Here is a 23,402-nt window from a genome sequence, read left to right as displayed (position 1 = left end):
ACGTATTTCCTGTAGGCGGAGACGACATATCTGAGGTGTAAACTCGCAGGTCTTCTGCTACATTGAATGGTAGAGTGACTGATGTTAGTCTGCTCAAACGTTACTCTTTTACCTGCTTTTTACTAACACTAACTTTACAAAGATGCCCAGAACATTGGGATGAACCTGTGTAGTTTATGGCTGCTCCTACAGTAGTGGCAACATTCAACTTTGGAGAAAAACGGAATGTCAAAAAATACACTGCGGTGACTGTGACCAGAGCCATAGAGTAATGGTTGAGACGAAGCAGTGAAAGGTCCTGACAGACACATAACGTCAGTCTTACACAACAATACCCAAACATTCTGTTGTATGAACACAAGGCTGCTGTACTTTATACCTCATACTTTAAATGCTTAGTATGAGGTATAAAGTTGAATGTTGCCACTACTGTTGGAGCAGCCATAAACTACATTTGTTTCTATGTAAACCCTGTTTGTCTTTCAGTTGGTGCTTGGTTCTTGTGAATGCACAATACAGAACTGATACAACAGATGCATTTACAGCTTCACTTTCTAGTGTTCAAAGTTTCTTCTTATGGTATGCTGATTTTAGCCCTTCTTTCAATTTCAAACTCTGTTTTTTTTGTTTGTTTGTTTGTTTGTTTTTTTTGCGATCTCCTGGGATTTGACATTTTGGATCTTCCGTTCTATTTTTGTGCTTCAATACATTGTGGTTTTCTTCTGCATCTGAGCTTCCACCCCTTTGTATTGTTGAGGGTTCCCAACCTTACAGTCATCGGCTAGACTCTTCACATAAAGTCAAATCGATCGGGCTGAATCCTTCACAAAATATGAGTCACATGTCATAGATTATGTCATAGATCAGTGGATCATGTCATAGATCCCAAAAAAGAGACCCACTAGTGAAAACATCAGATCTACAAGCTCACAACGCATCGCTTCGATTGGTTTTAATTCATGAAAAGCCACCTTCTTGTTCCTATTCAGGTCATTCTCCCGCGGACGGGCACCACTACAAGGACTTTGGTGTGCATTGCATTCTCGTGCACTCGGCTGTATGTGATCACTGTGACTGAATGGAGTTGATATATTTAACGCACTTTTTTTTTTAAATCTTCACCTGTATCACTCAATCTATAGTCTATAGAGTAAATGGTACCCCTGGGGTAATTGGTACTGTTAAGCATCTCTGTTCTTTAGAGTGTCATCTTTTCACGACAATCAATAGCACCGGCTTAGATCATAACCCTACCCATCCAAGTATTACATCAATGGATGGAAGTCGAGGACTTTAAATATCTGGGTTCATATGTGGCTGACAGCAGAAAGGACTTTCTTGCCAGAAAGGGACAAGCCTGGAACGCCTGCAACAAACTCCTCAGAGTCTGGCAGTCCAGCGTTTCAACCTCCACCAAGGTCTCTTTCTTCAGGGCCTGTGTTGAAAGCATCCTATTATATGGTGCTGAGACATGGGCTATGAAGAAGGAATTACAAGACCGGCTTGATAGACTCCTCATGTGTGTTAAAAACATTTCCTTGAAAAGTCATCCAACCAAAGAGCAGATCTATGGTGAACTGCCACCAATAACAACAACCGCAGCATGTCGTAGAGCGATCTTTGCTGGTCACTGCTACCGCTCCAAGGATCAAGTAATATCAGATATCCTGCTATGGCGGCTCCCCCAATCGTCCAGAGGAACCAGGCCTCATACATATCCTGACACAATCTCCAGGGACACAGGACTGACATTCCAAGAACTGGGAGCAGCAATGGCTGACAGGACCCGATGGAAAGACGTGGCATCTACGATCTTGACGACAGTCGAAGGATGATGATGATGATGAAATCATAATGCTTTCACTGCATTGCTGCAGAGCCGTTTACAAACCACAGAGGTGTTAACGGATGGGCTTGGAGAAAGGGGAGGAGAAAAGAGCCAGAAGGACTGAGAAAGAGAAAGAGAGAGAGAGAGAGAGAGAGAGAGAGAGAGAGAGAGAGAGAGAGAGAGAGAGAGAGAGAGAGAGAGAGAGAGAGAGAGAGAGAAATATATTGTTGTGTTGACTTTTGGAGTCCAATTATTCTCAACACAAGTGAAGTTTGTCCATTGGGTCATTTAACATATTTGCAATCCAATTTTCACTTGTTTGGAGTATTTTCTCGGTTGAATATAAAATTAAATAGCTTGTTGAGATGGAAATGTGTACAGCGAAGGTAGGTAATGGAGTGGGAGATTGGGAAGCAAGTCTTCTGGGTAACCCATACTCATCTCTTCAAATTGATGTTGAAATATTGTCTTGATTTATCATCATGAAGTGAACTCACTTGTGAGAGCAATGTTGTACAGTATAGTAGCATTAGCCAATATGATTTAACGGGAATATGTGCACATGTGACATGTCCTTGCTTTTTAATTACAAGTCAATGCAATTACATGAAACAACACAAACATGGAAGCTTGAAAAATCATTTTACAATCTAAATACATTCCGTTTTTGTACTGTTAATTTCTTCTATGCTGGTCAACCCAACACTATAGTCTCATATTGCTCACAGGAAACTCATATTGGAACGGTGAAGAGAATGAGCGAGCAGCTCACTCATGTGTGTGTGAATAAAGTATAACTGAGTGGTGACGCACAGGACCAGAGTCCATTTGTATTGTTCCGACCGGCAGGGAACAAAAAACGTATTAGGCTAATCAGCAATAATAAAAGATAAAAGTATTATATTATACTGTGTATGCAGACTTGTCAAAAGTAAACAAATCCAACACACACACCACCAACAGCTATTGTTTGCATATAGCGCTACTGTTGCAGTTGCCATGTTTGCTTCACTGAGTATTAGTTCCACACAGACAGATGTGAATGTGAACACCTGGGCGAGTCCATCCAGCTCCCATACGGTCCAGTGTCCAGCCTCCTTCTATCCATCCAGCTCCCATACGGTCCAGCGTCCAGCCTCCTTCTATCCATCCAGCTCCCATACGGTCCAGCGTCCAGCCTCCTTCTATCCATCCAGCTCCCATACGGTCCAGCGTCCAGCCTCCTTCTATCCATCCAGCTCCCATACGGTCCAGTGTCCAGCCTCCTTCTATCCATCCAGCTCCCATACGGTCCAGTCCAGCCTCCTTCTATCCATCCAGCTCCCATACGGTCCAGCGTCCAGCCTCCTTCTATCCATCCAGCTCCCATACGGTCCAGTGTCCAGCCTCCTTCTATCCATCCAGCTCCCATACGGTCCAGCGTCCAGCCTCCTTCTATCCAATTTCCGTTTCATCTTTCTGAGTATAAGCCTGGAATTTTCCTTTTCATCACCACTGTAGCTGTTTGGTGATTTGTCCTTTGATAATAGCACAGTTGGACTAGGCCTCCTGTTTTTGAGCAGTGCTCCAACGTGTGGCTTTGTGTGTATGTCCACCCCGTGACATCATGCGGCATTCAAGTCAATGGCAAAATAAACGTGTATGTACCACCCCGTGACGTATGTCCCACCTGTGACGTGACGTCATGTGGCAGCCAAGTCTATGCACTTTATGCCCCCAAAACAGCACAAGTCTATGGACTTTATGCCCCCAAAACAGCACAAGTATATGGACTTTATGCCCCCAAAACAGCACAAGTCTATGGCCTTTATGCCCCCAAAACAGCACAAGTCTATGGCCTGTATGCCCCCAAAACAGCACAAGTCTATGGCCTGTATGCCCCCAAAACAGCACAAGTCTATGGACTTTTAATGTTTGATTTAAGAAGTGACGTCATGTGGCCCCTCACTTCACACAAGTGTGAATTTTGTATTTTATGTGAGATATTTGTTCAGACAGAGCTGAGGGTATAAGCTGCAAGAGAGAGAGAGCGAGAGGGGGGGGGGGGGGGGGATGTGTTACAACACATTGGAAAAGAACATTATTTCACGTGAAAATCTATTTTCTGAAGATGAGGCGAAAAGGAAAAGAATAAGGGCAGGGCGGAGGAAAAATAAGGTGTTGCCCTATAATGAGCTACCATATTATTATATTAACCCTAACCCTATAATGAGCCTACCATATTATTATATTAACCCTAACCCTATAATGAGCCTACCATATTATTATATTAACCCTAACCCTATAATGAGCTACCATATTATTATATTAACCCTAACCCTATAATGAGCTACCATATTATTATATTAACCCTAACCCTATAATGAGCCTACCATATTATTATATTAACCCTAACCCTATAATGAGCCTACCATATTATTATATTAACCCTAACCCTATAATGAGCCTACCATATTATTATATTAACCCTAACCTATAATGAGCCTACCATATTATTATATTAACCCTAACCCTATAATGAGCCTACCATATTATTATATTAACCCTAACCCTATAATGAGCCTACCATATTATTATATTAACCCTATAATGAGCCTACCATATTATTATATTAACCTTAACCTATAATGAGCCTACCATATTATTATATTAACCCTAACCCTATAATGAGCCTACCATATTATTATATTAACCCTAACCCTATAATGAGCCTACCATATTATTATATTAACCCTAACCCTATAATGAGCCTACCATATTATTATATTAACCCTAACCCTATAATGAGCCTACCATATTATTATATTAACCCTAACCTATAATGAGCCTACCATATTATTATATTAACCCTAACCTATAATGAGCCTACCATATTATTATATTAACCCTAACCCTATAATGAGCCTACCATATTATCCACAAGGCCATGCTCTATAATGAGCCTACCATATTATCCACAAGGCCATGCTCTTAGGCCAGCAATCAATCGCAGGGTAGATGGGACTAACAAGGCTGACTCACTAAGGTTAAGACATGTTTCTTTCTTCAATCTGTGGGGGGAAATCTCACTGATCTACAGAATATCAGGTTCTCTTACTCTCTTGTCACTGGATCATAGATTCCCCTCTCTCTCACTGAATGCCATTGACAATGAATGGCCAGTTTTGAGACTTCATGAACTTGGTTAGATTGAATAGTTTCCACTTGGTTTAGACCCAAAGGTATGGAACTGGTGAACAGGCCTACGAGTATAGCTGGCTATCGCTCACGTAACATCGTGTCAGTGTCACCAGGCGAGTTACTAAATTGCCATGTGATACGGTTGGGGGCGGATGATATCATGTCATGTTGTAGTCATTGTTTTGTACCCTCAACTTATGTAACTTAGATAGCATTTTATGTAGACATAGCACTATATAGTATATATGCATATAGTTTCATTATATAGATATTCTACATAGTTCTTAGCTTATATGTCTACAAGCTACAACCAATGCCAACATTCATGCACTGATCGCCACAGCATTTTCTGTTAAACTGAATTGAATCAGGATGTATGCTAATCCAACTCTAGCAAACAAATTAAGCTGCACATCAAATGTCGATTTCACTTGTTTTCCATTAGCACTGTCGCAAATAACGTGCTGATACACATCAAATAGCAATATAACTCTTTAATGGAATGTTCACAGGATTCTGACAGGTCTGAGCTCTAAGGTAAGACATTTTGCCAAATGTAATCTGGCAGAGAGACGCACGCACGCACGCACGCACGCACGCACGCACGCACGCACGCACGCACGCACGCACGCACGCACGCACACACACACACACACACACACACCACACACACACTAACACACACACTAACACACACACACACACACACACACACACACACACCAAAATCATATTAGCCATGTAGGTGCTATGTCTCTATATGTTTTTGTGAGCTGGTGTATTTTTTATGAGACCGTAGCGCTTGGTGGCTTAGTGTTAGGGACAATTTCCTCTGTGGAACAATAAAATGTATCTTATCTAATCTTATAAACACCATTATCTCCCCTTCACTTCACTTCATCTTTCTCCTGCTGCCACATACTGCAGTGTGTGCGTGCGTGCGTGCGTGCGTGTGCCGCTTGCCCACCACCGACAGACAACTCCTTGCTGTATATTTCAGCCTTTTTATGCCTAATTTATACTTGGTTTGGGTGCTGTGTCACACAGTGCTGTGTCACACAGTGCTGTGTCACACAGTGGTTTGGGTGCTGTGTCACACAGTGCTGTGTCACACAGTGGTTTGGGTGCTGTGTCACACAGTGGTTTGGGTGCTGTGTCACACAGTGGTGTGTCACACAGTGCTGTGTCACACAGTGGTTTGGGTGCTGTGTCACACAGTGCCGTCGCTTCCTATACGCGCAATACGCACTGCGAGTAGGGCAACACCTCGAGGGGGGCAACAAAAAGTGCCACACCGACCCTCAAAATAACAAATTTCTCCGTGGCGGAGCCGTGTAATAACGAGCGGCCGTGTGCGTCCTCACAAACAGCGAAAATAGCCGATCTGGATAAGGAATAGCAGCGTTCTCGTCAGGAGGAGGGGCAGCACAAATATCCCATGAGTAGGGCAACCAAATGGTCAGCGACGTCCCTGGTGTCACACACTGAAAATAGCCGATCTACAACATGTTGCATTGTGAGCTTGTAGATCGACAATCTTCGCATCACGTCTCTGTGAATTCCTTCAAGGTTTCATGACATTAATTTTCATTTAGTTTTATTTTTTATTTTAGGTTTTATGACCTCAATTACACCCAAAAAACCTGAACTTTGAACATTCAGTGGATTTTCTGTGGTCTGGAGTTTTCTCTATGTGTTCTGAAGCATTTTTAGCCACAATGAAAACAGGCAAAACAGTGAAAACAGTGACATCTGCTGGCAAATCCCATTGACATATATGGGATTTGCAGGCTGTGACATCACAGTCAGGAGGAAAATCTGAGCACTTGTTTGAGCCAGAAAACCCCAGACCACAGAAAATCTATACTGAATGTTAAGAGTTCAGTTGTTTGGGTGCAATTGAGCTCAGAAAAGCTAAAAAAAATAATGTCACAATCCCTTTAAAAATAAGGGCATTGCATGTGATTGACTTGACGCGCGCACACACACACACACACACACACACACACACACACACACACACACACACACACACACACACACACACACACACACACACACACACACACACACACACACACACACACACACTCTGTCTCTCCCTCTCTCTCTCTCTCTCTCTCTCTCTCTCTCTCTTTCTCTCTCTCTCTCTCTAGTATGATAGTATGTTTCGCACTCCGTCCGTGTGTGTGTCCATCTGTCCATGTGTCCGTCTGCGTACAGCTAATCTCCGGCAATGTTGGCTGTGCACACACACTCCCTGGATGCCAACGACGAACCTCTGCCCCAATTTTTCCACAACGGCCTGTTATAGCGCCACCATGAGGCCGATTTTTGCAAAACACTTTTCTTTATATCACTCGTACACATTTCAGCCATACATCACGCAAATCGGTACACACTATAATCATGTGATCATATCCCCATATTCCATCCCAATTGGCTATAAGATTGCCTTCCAAAGTTTGCAGGAGTCGATCCATTTTGAACAAAATGCCTGAAATCATGAACACAGCGTGCAATTTCCGTAATCTCTGTCCATGACTCCTGTCCTGCATTGGTCAGTCAGGTCACATGACTAGGAACTGGTACAAGAGTAAGTGAAACACCTACAGCCTACAGAGTACGTGGATTCATGTCAGACACGCACCACAAGAACACGCTCAGATGGATTCATGTCAGACACGCACCACAAGAACACGCTCAGATGGATTCATGTCAGACACGCACCACAAGAACACGCTCAGATGGATTCATGTCAGACACGCACCACAAGAACACGCTCAGATGGATTCATGTCAGACACGCACCACAAGAACACGCTCAGATGGATTCTTGTCAGACACGCACCACAAGAACACGCTCAGATGGATTCATGTCAGACACGCACCACAAGAACACGCTCAGATGGATTCATGTCAGACACGCACCACAAGAACACGCTCAGATGGATTCATGTCAGACACGCACCACAAGAACACGCTCAGATGGATTCATGTCAGACACGCACCACAAGAACACGCTCAGATGGATTCATGTCAGACACGCACCACAAGAACACGCTCAGATGGATTCTTGTCAGACACGCACCACAAGAACACGCTCAGATGGATTCATGTCAGACACGCACCACAAGAACACGCTCAGATGGATTCATGTCAGACACGCACCACAAGAACACGCTCAGATGGATTCATGTCAGACACGCACCACAAGAACACGCTCAGATGGATTCATGTCAGACACGCACCACAAGAACACGCTCAGATGGATTCATGTCAGACACGCACCACAAGAACACGCTCAGATGGATTCTTGTCAGACACGCACCACAAGAACACGCTCAGATGGATTCATGTCAGACACGCACCACAAGAACACGCTCAGATGGATTCATGTCAGACACGCACCACAAGAACACGCTCAGATGGATTCATGTCAGACACGCACCACAAGAACACGCTCAGATGGATTCATGTCAGACACGCACCACAAGAACACGCTCAGATGGATTCATGTCAGACACGCACCACAAGAACACGCTCAGATGGATTCATGTCAGACACGCACCACAAGAACACGCTGAGATGGATTCATGTCAGACACGCACCACAAGAACACGCTCAGATGGATTCATGTCAGACACGCACCACAAGAACACGCTCAGATGTCAGAGGTGCCAAAGGTCAGCTTTGTAACCTCAAAGGGTTACAAAGCCACCTGGAAGGCTTAATGAGTTTGTACTGACCTGAGCTGAATTGCACATTGTAGAAAAAAGGATAATACAAAAAACATAATGTTTTGTTGTTCTAAGTTGTTCAAGGTACAAATGTATTTCCAAGGAAAAGGGGGGTGTAATGTATTGGTTAGTAAGGTCACATGACCAGGAACAGGTACAAGTTTAACCAAAATGATTTTGGGCGGGAACCCCTTTTGGTGTTAGAATTATGTTATGCTTTAGCTATTGAAAAAATAGCAGATCTACAAGCGCGGCACCGAGTGCCGGCTAGAAACATAGCTTTTTCAGAAAACTGTTTTAGGATTTAGAAGCCATTTTTTAGAATCGGCCTCAGGTCTAAATGGGTTAAGGACACATTAACAGGTCGAGTTATAAAGCAACTAAAAGACAAGAAGTGTTGTGATTTCATTCAGGTTGCTCATCTCATTTCCCATCTCCCATGAGTCAGTTCATATGAGACTTTGATGAGCTTAATTACACTCTCAAACAATGAAGAGCAGTCAAATGTACACAAAATTAAAGAGTTGGCTGACATTGTTACAATCCAGTAAGTAACCGACGCCATGACTGTACACAGGGGCGGCCTTAGGAATCTGGAGGCCCGTTTCAAGATCAAATATGAGGCCCCCATATATATCTATCACATATTCTGTTGATACAGCCGTATTGATACAAATCGTTTGGACTGTTCTATATCGCGCACAGCCATTACTCTCGCCAATTACGCAGCAACAACACCTCTCCTAATCCTGTCGTCCCTTCACAATAAAGTGTCTCCCCTTTACCTCCCAATGCCGCACATTTTACCCAGGTTATTAACAGGAAATAGGTGTAACTTAACATCGTGGGAGAGAGCAAGGCAGCGAGCGAGAGAGAGAGAGAGGGCGGGGAGTTCAGTTGACTGATGCCTGACGGTCAGTTGGAGCTTGGAGGCCCCCCTGAGGGTGGAGGCCCGTTTCAATTGAAACTGGTGAAACATATAGCTAAGGCCTCCTGTACGATGTTGACCATATTTCTACCGTTGACACTTGTCTGTCGAGAGAGAGAGAGAGAGAGAGAGAGAGAGAGAGAGAGAGAGAGAGAGAGAGAGAGAGAGAGAGAGAGAGAGAGAGAGAGAGAGATTATCCCAGGGCGGTTGGTTTCTGACTGGCAAAGCAAGTTCTTATCAACAGGGGGCCAAACAGATGGCACAGAAGAAAGAGGGAGCGGCAGAAACAAAGACAGAATTACAAACAACGGAATGCTCGGGGAGATACGGGCATCAAACACGGCAGGCAGGCAGGCAGGCAGACAGACAGACAGACAGACAGGCGGGCGGGCGGGCGGGCGGGCGGGCAGGCAGGCAGGCAGGCAGGCAGGCAGGCAGGCAGGCAGGCAGGCAGGCAGGGATCTAAGCCAGGGGTATGGGGTTCAAAGATAAAGACCTAAAGGACATGATTGCAATGCCAGGAGTCTTGGGGGCTTTCTGTTTCTCCACAACCCTTTATCCACCCCTCTATCTCTCGCTCACACCTTCCCTCCCTCTCTCTTTCGGCATCCCTATCATTCTCTCTCTGTTTCCTTGAAGGCATCCTTGTAGCTGCACATGCTTGCTTGCATGGACCATCTGGGGAGAAAGCGAGAGATGGAAAAAGGAAATGAAAAATAGAGGAGGCTAATGCTTTGGTTGAAGGGCCCAAGGAGGAAGCTTCCAACAGTGACTGATATCTGGAAAGCTTTGGGAAAGCCCCCCTCTCTCTCCTCCAAACCCTGGTCCCCCCACCCCACCCCCAATCACACTATCCTGCTTGCTTCAACCACAATAAACAGAACAGATTAATGTACACCATTGTGTGGTAGCTTCAGGGGACTTCAGTGTGTGTGTGTGTGTGTGTGAGAGAGAGAGAGGGAGAGAGAGAGAGAGAGAGAGAGAGAGAGAGAGAGAGAGAGAGAGAAAGAGGGGGGGGGGGGGGGGGGGACTGACTGAGTGAGAGGAGTGGAGGGCAATTTAGTGCGTGTCTGTGCTAGAAAATAAGTCAGAGGGAGAGAGATACAGAGGTTGAGATTGAGAATTGTTATAAATGTTATATAATTGCTATATTATATTTTAGGATAAACTTATTGTGATCTAGCTATTGTCGTTTTTTTTTTTTAGATCAATCATAAATGGCATATTCATGCAAAGTACCAATCATAGGCTTAGGAGTGAGCGAGTGAATTAGGGAATGAATGTTTGGGGTGATTTCTGTCCAAATATATAGGCCCTAGGCGGGTTAACAAATAGGCAAAACTGTGCATCTACTTGGCCACCACTGTCTTGTTAAAGCCCACCAGCTGTGACCTCATAAGCAATATATGACATACAAACAAGCCTTGTGGGCAAATTGACATGTTATTAGGCAGATTGAGCTGATTGCTGCTAGTAGCCTACTGTAACTGAAGTAGCACACATTAGGGCATTAAGCTGCTAGTAGCCTACTGTAACTGAAGTAGCACACATTAGGGCATTAAGCTGCTAGTAGCCTACTGTAACTGAAGTAGCACACATTAGGGCATTAAGCTGCTAGTAGCCTACTGTAACTGAAGTAGCACACATTAGGGCATTAAGCTGCTAGTAGCCTACTGTAACTGAAGTAGCACACATTAGGGCATTAAGCTGCTAGTAGCCTACTGTAACTGAAGTAGCACACATTAGGGCATTAAGCAACTAGTCGACTAGTTTACTAGTCGTTTTTATTTTATTTTATTGTTTTACACAATAGGTAGTTAAACAACTAGTCAACTAGGCAACTATAGTCAACTAGTAAAAATTACTATAAGTCAATGCCCTAGCACACATCCATCCAAATTGGTCAACCACTCACAGGCATATGCCCTATGCCTGTGAGTGGTTGTGGTTGAGAGACAAATGAACCATGCTTTGCTAAATTGATTAGCTGTTTGTATTGCTTCACTCTCACTCTTCTCCCAGCTAGAGTCAAGCTCTAGAATCTAGAACTTGTTTAGTCGTTAACCATGGAGGAAGACTACCCTCTAGTGTCTGTGTTATGCAATTACAACCAGAATGTTGTTATTCTAAGCAAGCAAGCAAACAGCCAATATGTTGCTTAAGTTCAGCCCCTTCCCCATTTTAAAAGTATTAAAAGTCAGCAGGCTACTAACGAGTATACCTATTAGAGTTTGTATTCATTGTTGTATTCATATGAGTGGCGCTGCTGCTCCTTTAACACAGACGTTACGTCGTCTGGGTTACTGTTCTGCAACCAAGGGCAACCAGGAAGTAGCAGAGCATTTTATCCTGCACAGAACTGCACGTCTATGGAACTAACTGACACAGCGCATGTTTGTTCTTCAAACTCTTTTCCTGCTTGACCTTTTGTATCGGAGAGCAATGGACAAGCGATGAAGAAGACATCGGTACATATATAGTTACACTTACCTGCGCCTGGTAAGGAACATAATGACTTGACTGGCTAAATGTTAAATGGATGCTTAGCATGACATCATGGTCCGATCAATAAAGCACATTTCATGGTAACCTGGCACCATTGCGTCACGTTAATATAATGTTGAACATTAATTGCTTGCGCACAAATCCCAGGAAAGATGAAAACTAAACAGGTCACAGTTTGTACCGTCAGTTGCATTAGAAAATGTGAATTGAGAGTCTCAATACTGTCGGCTTTGGGCTTGTAAGTGCAAAGTCGCTGTCCATGGTGCTGCCATACTGTGGCAGTGAGTGCTTATAGTTTCCAGCAACATCATTTTGCTGGGCCCTAAAGCACAGCTCACTAGTCACTAGTTTTCCTGTTATTCCCTTGTACAGTCTGTTACTCCCTTGTACAGTCTGATTTGCACACGCAGTACCTTTTACACTGATTTACACACCGATACATTTTGCTCCTGATCCTGTTTCCAGTATCTCATGAAGCAGCCATGTTTCATCTCCTTAACCTGATTGGAGAAATTGCTATGACATTAAACCATCTTAAATGAAAACATGACTAGCGTTAGCTAGTGATAAATATAATAAATATAAATAAATAGTAATAAATATATATTGTTACTTTAAAAACTAGAAACATACAAACATGTATTATTGATATTGATCAAACAATATAACAGGTAGGTTGCCTGATGCCTTTGCATGTACATGTCACTTGCAATAACCCCCCCCCCCCCTCCCCCCTAATAAACATGTTATTGTTACTGCGTCTTTATAAGTAACCAACAAAGCAAACACTTAAAGGAGAATTCCATACTAGAAGGCTTTCTTACCTTTAGTTGTAGTTGTTACGTCCCCACCAAAGAGGTCCAGGTGTTATTTTGTGCAAAAGTGCATTATTGGCTATTTCCCCTACCATAAGCCCTCAATGAATTGCATTGAATTGAATGGGGCTATGGGGTGTTGTGCTAATTCGCTTATTTCCATCGCTCAAAAATCTATTTCTTTTGTAGATATCCTTTCTTCATAATGTAAATAGTATCCCAAGCGGCACACTTTACTACTTATTTCGATGGAAATAAGCAAATTAGCACAAAAACCCAACCCCCATTGAGGGCTTATATTAGGGGAAATAGCCAATAATGCACTTTTGTACAAAATCACACCTGGACCTCTTTGTTGGGGATGTAACAACTACAAATCTATATCAACAAGCATGCATGTTATCTATCTATCTATCTATCTATCTATCTATCTATCTATCTATCTATCTATCTATCTATCTATGCCTTTCTTTACATGATTCCTGTGAAATATACTCTAACTAAGCCCATACCTGTATTGTACAGCAGAATGGAGATGAGCATCAGCGGTGATATCAATCAGCCTGTGAGCTGTACCATCAAATCTCCAGTCTACCTGCAGATTGGAGATGCAAAGACAGACTCGTCTCGCTCTGGGGTCTCTGTGGTGGATGTCACTCTGCCCTTCGGAAAGACTGTCAATGTAAGCTGTGCCTGGCGCTTTTTGAGTGGTGCAAACCACTCAAAAACCACACATAGCAGACCTACAAGCTCATAGCGTGCCACCGAGTGGCGCGCTACGAGCTTGTAGATCTGCTATTTTTGAAAAATCGTAAAAAATGCGGCACAAATCTTTGAATATATATTCTTTCAGAGCGAACTTTTTTTTTTTTTTTTTGACGTCAGTTCTAAATGGGATAATCTATACTTGTTTTCTTCCCAGATTGACAGGATTACCTTTAAGAACTACTACACAGCCTTTGTGACTGTGCGTCTGTTGAGGAGGAATCCAGGCCACGATGCTAAATGGAGCACTGCTCTAAGAGACCTGGCTCTGATGGCCAACCCGCACACAGAGGGAGGGTCACAGGACTACTTCTATATACACAGGTCTCAGGTACGCTGGGAAGTGTGTGTGTGTGTGTGTGTGCGTGTGCGTGTGTGCGTGCGTGCGTGCGTGCGTGCGTGCGTGCGTGCGTGCGTGCGTGCGTGCGTGCGTGCGTGCGTGCGTGCGTGTGTGTGTCACAGTGTGTGTGTGCACGCGCACACTTCTTATTGTAGTATAACATTTTTCAATAGTCTTCATTTTGTCTCTTGCATTTTTTGCCTTTGTTGCAACAAGCTCAGAGTCAGACATCTGTTTGTGTTATTTGGCACCATAGCCGATATTTATTTTTCAAAACTGCATTTTGTGTCATATTGACTCTGTATCCATGCAAGTATTGGCAAGCATGATGATACAGTATATTGCTGCATTATTATTATTATTTTTGTAGCACAGCCCGCAACACATTGTGAGCCTCCCTGGACGGAGTGGCTTCATCCATATCCGTTTGTATATTTAACGTAAATTGACATTAAAACAGCAACAGTACAGTAAATCCTCTCCCGGTGTGGATTTCCCTTTGTAATTCCACTGCAAGTGGATCACTACTGCGCACTTACTGTGTCTGCCACGGCCACAATCTACCTCAGAATCCACAAGCCAGCATTCCCATTGAGCATAAAGCCAACACAGGCTGCCAGGGATCAGCACAGTTTACATTCCATCAGCTGGCCTTGGAGGGCAGCCAAGCCAACTGTCATAACAAGGCACCGCAGTAAGCTATGTAGAGTCGATTTACAGCAGTGCTACCCGCTAACTCATTGTTTATTCCCCATTTCGTTTATTTCTTGTTTATTCTCTTGCAAATCGAGCCATATGGTGGATGGTTATTTGACTTTTTGACTGTGCTCCAAGACACACACAGTTTAGCGCTGTTGTTTATGCTCCGTTTGTGGTTTTGCTATTTGAACTTTAAATTATTTTGGCCATGTTGGAAGTGCTCTGTATTGGACTGGTAGTTGGGATTTGTCCTGGTCTGTCCTGGTTGAGATCATTTTAGGATGATGGGAGATAACTATAAGATGTTTTTCTTGTGAAATAATGATTCAACATAGGCTTCCTCAGTAACTAATCCTAAACCAACATCACTATTTAATGCCATGCATGCCTGCTTGTATTGTGGATAGCACCTCTTTCTTTGGATGAAATTATCATCATCATGTTCAGTAAAAACAGTGTTTTCTCGTACCTGATAAAAAGGCCTGGTAGACCTTAAAACCATCACATGTAATTCCTTCCTTGTACAGATGAAGGTGGAGCCGGATAACGTGGCATCTGTGAGGCTGATCCTGAGACAGCCTTCATCTGCCTGGCTTACCTTCAACCTGGAGGCCATCAAAATACATCCCTACGTAGAGACAGTATGTTTTCATCTAAACTGGATTCTGGCTACTGTAACAATACAAAGCAGGTCATGCAGGGGTAGTAGTATTACTGTAACAATACAAAGCAGGTCATGCAGGGGTAGTAGTATTACTGTAACAATACAAAGCAGGTCATGCAGGGGTAGTAGTATTACTGTAACAATACAAAGCAGGTCATGCAGGGGTAGTAGTATTACTGTAACAATACAAAGCAGGTCATGCAGGGGTAGTAGTATTACTGTAACAATACAAAGCAGGTCATGCAGGGGTAGTAGTATTACTGTAACAATACAAAGCAGGTCATGCAGGGGTAGTAGTATAGTATAGTATAGTATAGTATAGTATAGTATAGTATAGTATAGTATAGTATAGTATAGTATAGTATAGTATAGTATAGTAGTATAGTAGTATAGTATAGTATAGTATAGTATAGTATAGTAGTATAGTATAGTATAGTATAGTATAGTATAGTATAGTATAGTATAGTATAGTAGTATAGTATAGTATAGTATAGTATAGTATAGTATAGTATAGTATAGTATAGTATAGTATAGTATAGTAGTATAGTATAGTATAGTATAGTATAGTATAGTAGTATAGTAGTATAGTAGTATAGTATAGTATAGTATAGTAGTATAGTATAGTATAGTATAGTATAATAGTAGTATAGTATAGTATAGTATAGTATAGTATAGTAGTATAGTATAGTATAGTATAGTATAGTATAGTATAGTATAGTATAGTAGTATAGTATAGTATAGTATAGTATAGTATAGTATAGTATAGTATAGTATACATTACATTACATTACATTACATTACATTACATTACAGTCATTTAGCAGACGCTTTTATCCAAAGCGACTTACAATAAGTGTATTCAACATAGGTAGGGAACAAAAACTACTAATCACCAGAAGTCTTTAGTGCATTTTCTGCAAAAACAAGCAACCAAGAGTATACCTAGCGCTAAGGTAAAAGTGCAATATATCAGCTACCTATTTCCTTAAACAGATGAGACAAAATAGCTAAATCAAATGAGCATGAGCTAAAACAATTAAGTGTATCGACTAAACAAGATCCAATAAACAATACAACAATAGAAAACAAGCGTTCGTACAACTAGTTAACAACAAGTAGGTCAGGCAGAGAGGAAGGGTAGTGTTTCCTGAAGAGGTGGGTTTTCAACCTGCGGCGAATATCTACAAGCTTATAGTGCGGCACAAAGTGACACGCTATTAGCTTGTATATCTGCTATGTTTGTATAGCAAAAGTATAAAACAATGGTTAAAGTTGTTACACAGACGCTTTCCTGGTTTTAATTAACAAAACATTACTCTAACCAAGTATGTGGTCTTCCTAAAATTCAGTTGAGACATTTACATCATGGTGCTGGGCAGGACACCTCCCATGTTCGAATACCGGGGTCCGGGTGTTACAGTTGCAGTTAGTAGTTCTCTCTGTCAGGAGACTTAAAACTTACAGAGGGCAACTTTAATGTACAGTACAGCATATTAATGTAAGCTAAGTATTAATACACTGTTTAACTCAACGAACCACAACATAAAAACACATATTAGTTACTAATTAGTTACGACCGCACTTATCTGAACTGATTTGTAGACTCATTGTGGTCAGAATACACAGTGATGTACAGCTTGTGCTGTTGTAAGTAGAAATAAGGTCCACTTGGTAACGTCAATGACAGAACGGTCCTCTTTCAGGATCCAGAGAAGGAGGTCCGGGACTGGCTGTCTGACTTGACCGTTGTTGACCAAAGCACAGATTTAGAGGTAAGCCTGTGTGTGTGACTCTGTGTGTGTGTGTGTGTGTGTGTGTGTGTGTGTGTGTGTGTGTGTGTGTGTGTGTGTGTGTGTGTGTGTGTGTGTGTGTGTGTGTGTGACGTGTGTGTGTGTGACTGTGTGTGTGTGTGTGTGTGTGCGTGTGCGTGTGCGTGTGCGCATGCGTGCGTGCGTGTGTTTTACAAGTTTTACAGTGCAAAATCAGCAAATGCAGGTTTGGCCTTCCTCAAAGACGTAATTTAATCCCCAAAACGTTACGTGTCAACAATTTGCAGATGCTGACCATGTTGACTCAATCCTACATGTTTTAAGTCTTAATACATTTAACTGAACATATTTACTATTCGGTGCCTTCTATCAGTATGAAACTCCAACAGCGCTGGGCCAGCAGCAGTGGGCTTTGGCGCGGCCAGTTGCTCGGGCAATGCGTCACTCGGGGGCACCTCTCGGGGGTTCAGGCCCACTGCTGACAGCGCGTCAGTGGTTTGCAGAAATGTACAATGGTGACGTTTATTCTCTGGCAATGAGGTTGCTGTGTGGATGTTGTGTAATTGTTTGTTTGGTCATGCGTGCCAGGGTCTTCCACACCCCCAGACGGTGTCCTCTAGTATCCAATGAGGTTGCTGTGTGGATGTTGTGTAATTGTTTGTTTGGTCATGCGTGCCAGGGTCTTCCACACCCCCAGACGGTGTCCTCTAGTATCCAGCAGATGTGGGCTCTGACTGAGGTCATGCAGACCAACCAAACCACAGCCTCCATCGGCAGATTTGATGTGAGTCAAACACACAGAAAGCACTCGCTGCACCATATATAGGCATTGGGTTAGGGTTAGGGTTAGGGTTAGGGTTACCACTCGCTGCACCATATATAGGCATTGGGTTAGGGTTAGGGTTAGGGTTAGGGTTACCACTCGCTGCACCATATATAGGCATTGGGTTAGGGTTAGGGTTAGGGTTAGGGTTAGGGTTAGGGTTAGGGTTAGGGTTACCACTCGCTGCACCATATATAGGCATTGGGTTAGGGTTAGGGTTAGGGTTAGGGTTAGGGTTAGGGTTAGGGTTACCACTCGCTGCACCATATATAGGCATTGGGTTAGGGTTAGGGTTAGGGTTAGGGTTAGGGTTACCACTCGCTGCACCATATATAGGCATTGGGTTAGGGTTAGGGTTAGGGTTAGGGTTACCACTCGCTGCACCATATATAGGCATTGCTTAGAATGGAAGCCTTCTACCTGTATGTGGAGAAGAACCACTCGCTGCACCATATATAGGCATTGGGTTAGGGTTAGGGTTAGGGTTAGGGTTAGGGTTAGGGTTACCACTCGCTGCACCATATATAGGCATTGCTTAGAATGGAAGCCTTCTACCTGGATGTGGAGAAGTTGCCAGTGAGCCAGAAGACGTGTTGGCGTGTGGAAATTCAGACAGCTGTGTAGCTCTGCAGAAAATAATAAAAACGGGATCAGTACTACAAAGATGCACAGTACTCAGTAGTCATACCTCCACCAACATTATGCAATTGTCAAGATATGTAATTTAGATATTAGTGAATAGTGATTATGTAAATGTCTCCTTGCCCAAATGTTAATGATATCTTCAGTGCAGTGTACTGATCATACCCAACAAAGGTCCGGGAAATATGCCGGGATTTATATGATTGATAAAGATTTTGCTGACAGACAGACTATTGTGGTCTTCAGGATAGCCTAGTGCACAGTGCGTGCGTGCGTGTATGTGTGTGTGTAGGCGGGGACTAACAACACTTGATTGTTCTTTATTTTCCAACAGGTAGACGGCTGCTATGATATCAACTTGCTGTCTTTCACATAGCATGGGTGGATCTACATAGGAGAATATACTACTCTGCATCATTGACCACGCAGAGGACCAGTGCAAGCTACAGTAACACTGCTATGCAATGACTTCCACAGTCGTGGCCAGATCCATTCACTAGATGTAGCAAATGAATGAAATATGGAGTCCCCTTGGTATAAAGAAATGTTTAACTCGTTATTTTACAGGTAATGATCAAAGACATCCTGTAACTCTTAGGCAGACAGAAGCCTTGGCCTGTTATTTTAGAATGTACTGTGTTCTAATGTTCCCCCCAAAGCTACGTTACTAACAATCCTCGCTTGGCATTAATGATCATTTACTCAGCCAATGTTTCAGATACGATACGGCTGTGGGAATAATGACACGTTAGATTATGTTTCACTGGGAATGAATAAGTGCTTTTATGGAGCCTTTTAATCGTTCTCCAGCTTTGTAATGGTCTAAGCCAGCCACGCGTGCTTTGTCAACCCCCTCCGGGGCTTCCTCACAGTCACACAGTTTGCGTAGATAATTAAAACATGGAATCAATCACAATGTTACAGTATGCGTACTCCTTGGCATAGTTTTATAATCTTTAGAATATTGCGATTTACATTTTTTACTTTGGACCACTGCATGGAACTCTTGTAAATCAAAGTCACCTGTTCTTCCTTGAGCTACACCATGAGATGTGACATGTAAATGATCCTGTTCTTCCTTGAGCTACACCATGAGATGTGACATGTAAATGATCTGAAGCTTATAGGACAATAAAATATAATACATGTGGTGAAATGCAACAACAGCTAATGATTGTAAATCAGAATGTGGTTAGATTGGGCTGGAAAGGCTACATTATACTGTAATACACCACTGCCACCACTGGATGGCAGGAATGCACTGAGTATGTATAGTTGTGTGTGAACTTGACCAAAGAAAGGCACACAATGCATTGGGGGGTAAGACCATATGAGAAAGATTTGTATGCAGAAAAAGGAAATAATAGAACCTGCGCACTCATAAACAATGTTAGAGTTATGCTTTTTGTCAGGTCAAACAGACCTGACCTGATGCCTATGCTCGAAACATCAATACATCTAACATGGAGAGAGTTTAGGCTATACTTTTCTTATGATCCTTCAGCAACCCAACAAACGATGTCATGTGCATATTGTTGTATAATAGCTTTCAATGAGAAACAAGAAAAGCCACAGGGACATACAGTACGAACGAGCTCCCTTTGTTAAATTATTCCACTTTTACAGTAATGCACTCTTGTTGTTTGCATCCTACTTTGTTCTTCCCTGTGCTGGATAATGACTGTTCCGCTTTGCCATCAATATACTAATAATATTAGCGTATTACTTACTAGTACCCTTGTAATAAAACCTTTATTACCTTGTTTTTATTATGTTGTTTTTTTATTTTAGGTCTGGCAGATGGTGGTGTGGGAGGCCACACCAACATTTCACTGCACACAATAGCATCACCATGTGTAACACAAAAATAAACTCTTTAATATTGAACACTGGGGACTCTGGGAAATCTGCTGCTGATAGTAGCCTTGGAACAGATCTCCCCAATAGTGTCTCCCTGAAATCGGTGGAGCTTATTTTACACTACAGTGTGGAACAGCACCGTGGAACCTCCAGAGGTTCTTTTACAGTTGCTGCTAGAAAAGGAGGTCAACACATATACCGTTTTCTTTCCTAATGAGAAATCACCACCTGAATGTAAGGTATTAAGTATTGTAAGTAAAAGTATTTGTCTTGGTGGTCTTTACTACTGTAAATTGCATAGTTTTGAAACCCAGACTATTTTAAGCCCAAACCGCACCAATGCAACTATTCAAAACAGTGTTTAGGTCAATCTGCACCAATGCAACTTGAAACTACCCTGACTCCGCCAGATGGGGCAGCAGAGAGTACACTGGGATCTGGCGGAGTCAGGTTAACTCGAAACTACTTGGGGATAATGTTTGCAAGTAGTTGCATGTTGCAAGGTTGTTGCATTGTGAATCATTGGTACGGTTTTAGTCTGTGCGGCATATTTGCTGCTGTGGTGTTGCTTGCCTGACAGTAGCAGTGTGAACAGATTATGGCTGAGTGGGTGGTTATAGTGGACTGAGTGGGTGGTTATAGTGGACTGAGTGGGTGGTTATAGTGGACTGAGTGGGTGGTTATAGTGGACTGAGTGGGTGGTTATAGTGGACTGAGTGGGTGGTTATAGTGGACTGAGTGGGTGGTTATAGTGGACTGAGTGGGTGGTTATAGTGGACTGAGTGGGTGGTTATAGTGGACTGAGTGGGTGGTTATAGTGTGCCTTACACACTGCTTAGTGCATATGTCCTGAAGGGAGGGAAGCTCATCTCTGATGATGGGCTGGGTCATCCTCGCCGCACTCTGTAGTGCTCTGTGATCGAGGGTGCGGTTCCCACAGGGGGAGATGTAGGTGATCAGGAGCTTTGGTATATAAGGCTATCGCTCCACTTGCCCCATTGTAGGTGATTCATGATTCGGTTCCATACAAGGGAGGTCAACAGCTCTGTGAACCAGAGGTTTTGTTTGGGCTTTCAGTTCTCTCAAGTTCTCTGTCTCTAATTTCCTGAGTCTGGCCGGCGTACTCCAGTCCACTGATACAACTCAGCTGATGGTTGACCTCAGAGTCGATGGCAGGCTTTTGTGGAAAGAAGGCTGCCGAGGTTGCGGAAGTGGTCAACATATTCCAGAATGGCGGTGTCCACTTTTATGGTGAACTGGGTAGATGGCTGTATCTTGCCATTTAGCTTGATAGACAGGCATACTCACTCCTTTAGTTCTAAATTGGTACCAGATCATGGTCGCTCCCTCTAATGTTGTGGATAGAACATAGCATGTGTTCTGGCAGGGCAAAATAGTCAAGCCTTCCCTCACGCAAGTTTTTTATACCTAGGATGGGAGCAAATTTGGAGCGCTGTGATTGGTTGTCAGTGGAGTAGGAAGCGCTGGGCTGTGTTTTGGACCGCACACAAGTGTTTATGCCTACTAGTATACTCTATGACTAGTACTAACCCTATCTCTAACTCTAACCTAAACATAACCGCAAGCAGGGGAGCAACGCATCCCTCACCAACCTTAATCCAATCTTTTTAATGCACCCCTCACCAACCTTAATCCAAAAACTACTAACCCTATCTCTAACTCTAACCTAAACATAACCGCAAGCAGGGGAGCAACGCATCCCTCACCAACCTTAATCCAAAAACTATTAACGTACCCCTCACCAACCTTAATCCAAAAACTACTAACGTACCCCTCACCAACCTTAATCCAAAAACTATTAACGAACCTCTCACCAACCTTAATCCAAAAACTATTAAAAAATCCGCGGTAGTAAAAGAGGTGGCGGCACGCGAACGCGTGAAGCATGATATTACAAGTCGGCGTTGTAATCCACTAGGCAAGCGAGGCAGCTGGCAGAATGGGGTTTTGTGTTTGTATTAGAAGGTGAGCTTCCGCCCGCGCGGGCGGCGCTTTCCTTGGTTACTAGTAGTAGGGCGGGGCGAAGAGTGGACGGAGTGGTAAAACGAGCACTCCTTTTCAACGCTATCCTAGGAATAAAAAACTAGCTTCTCACCTACAGTATAGGATGCCTGACGCTTATCTAATTCCTGCCAAATCCACACCCATCAGCTGCCACTCTGTCATTGGCTATTTACACTAGATGGAGCAATTTGTATAGGCTACCATTAGGAGAGATAACATGATGTTGGTACCATTAGGAGAGATAACATGGTGTTGGCACCATTAGGAGAGATAACATGATGTTGGTACCATTAGGAGAGATAACATGATGTTGGTACCATTAGGAGAGATAACATGATGTTGGTACCATTAGGAGAGATAACATGATGTTGGTACCATTAGGAGAGATAACATGATGTTGGTACCATTAGGAGAGATAACATGATGTTGGTACCATTAGGAGAGATAACATGATGTTGGTACCATTAGGAGAGATAACATGATGTTGGTACCATTAGGAGAGATAACATGATGTTGGTACCATTAGGAGGGATAACATGATGTTGGTACCATTAGGAGAGATAACATGATGTTGGTACCATTAGGAGAGACAACATGATGTTGGTACCATTAGGAGAGATAACATGATGTCGATACATAGCAGGGATTTTTGTCCAGTGTCCACTTTAGTTCACTTTAGTCTGGAAATGGGATATTTTTTTACCTTTCACCTCGCTGTATGGTGTGCCAATTTTAAATTTACACCTCTGCTGCTTAGCGGACAGTGTGGTGTTGTAGAGGAGGTCTCCCCGGACATGTGCATATGTCACACTAGTCGATA

General features: G+C 43.0%; 2 protein-coding genes across 2 annotated transcripts in view; both read left to right on the top strand.

The window, feature by feature from the left end:
• The window catches only part of LOC306929267 (NACHT, LRR and PYD domains-containing protein 3-like), a gene marked incomplete at its 3' end in the record, with an annotated part of 59,972 nt that extends 56,682 nt beyond the window's left edge, over positions 1 to 3,290 (top strand). Inside the window, 1 exon segment of the mRNA XM_079509709.1 lies at positions 2,941 to 3,290. Coding sequence (XP_079365835.1) covers positions 2,941 to 3,290 — 350 coding nt within the window.
• Positions 3,291 to 13,525: 10,235 nt separating this feature from the next.
• On the top strand, positions 13,526 to 19,763 carry LOC306930496 (nicolin-1-like). Its single transcript, XM_079511497.1, has 6 exons — positions 13,526 to 13,677; positions 13,918 to 14,091; positions 15,327 to 15,440; positions 17,167 to 17,235; positions 17,912 to 18,016; positions 19,032 to 19,763. The coding sequence occupies exons 1-6, from the start codon at positions 13,531 to 13,533 to the stop codon at positions 19,071 to 19,073; spliced, it is 651 nt and encodes a 216-aa protein (XP_079367623.1). The 5' UTR covers positions 13,526 to 13,530; the 3' UTR covers positions 19,074 to 19,763.
• The last annotated feature ends 3,639 nt before the right edge of the window (positions 19,764 to 23,402 follow it).

Source organism: Electrona antarctica, assembly GCF_951216825.1.
Source record: "Electrona antarctica genome assembly, chromosome: 9".
NCBI lineage: Eukaryota > Metazoa > Chordata > Actinopteri > Myctophiformes > Myctophidae > Electrona > Electrona antarctica.
Note: the sequence above shows the minus strand (reverse complement) of the source record. Positions and strands in the feature narration are given on the sequence as shown.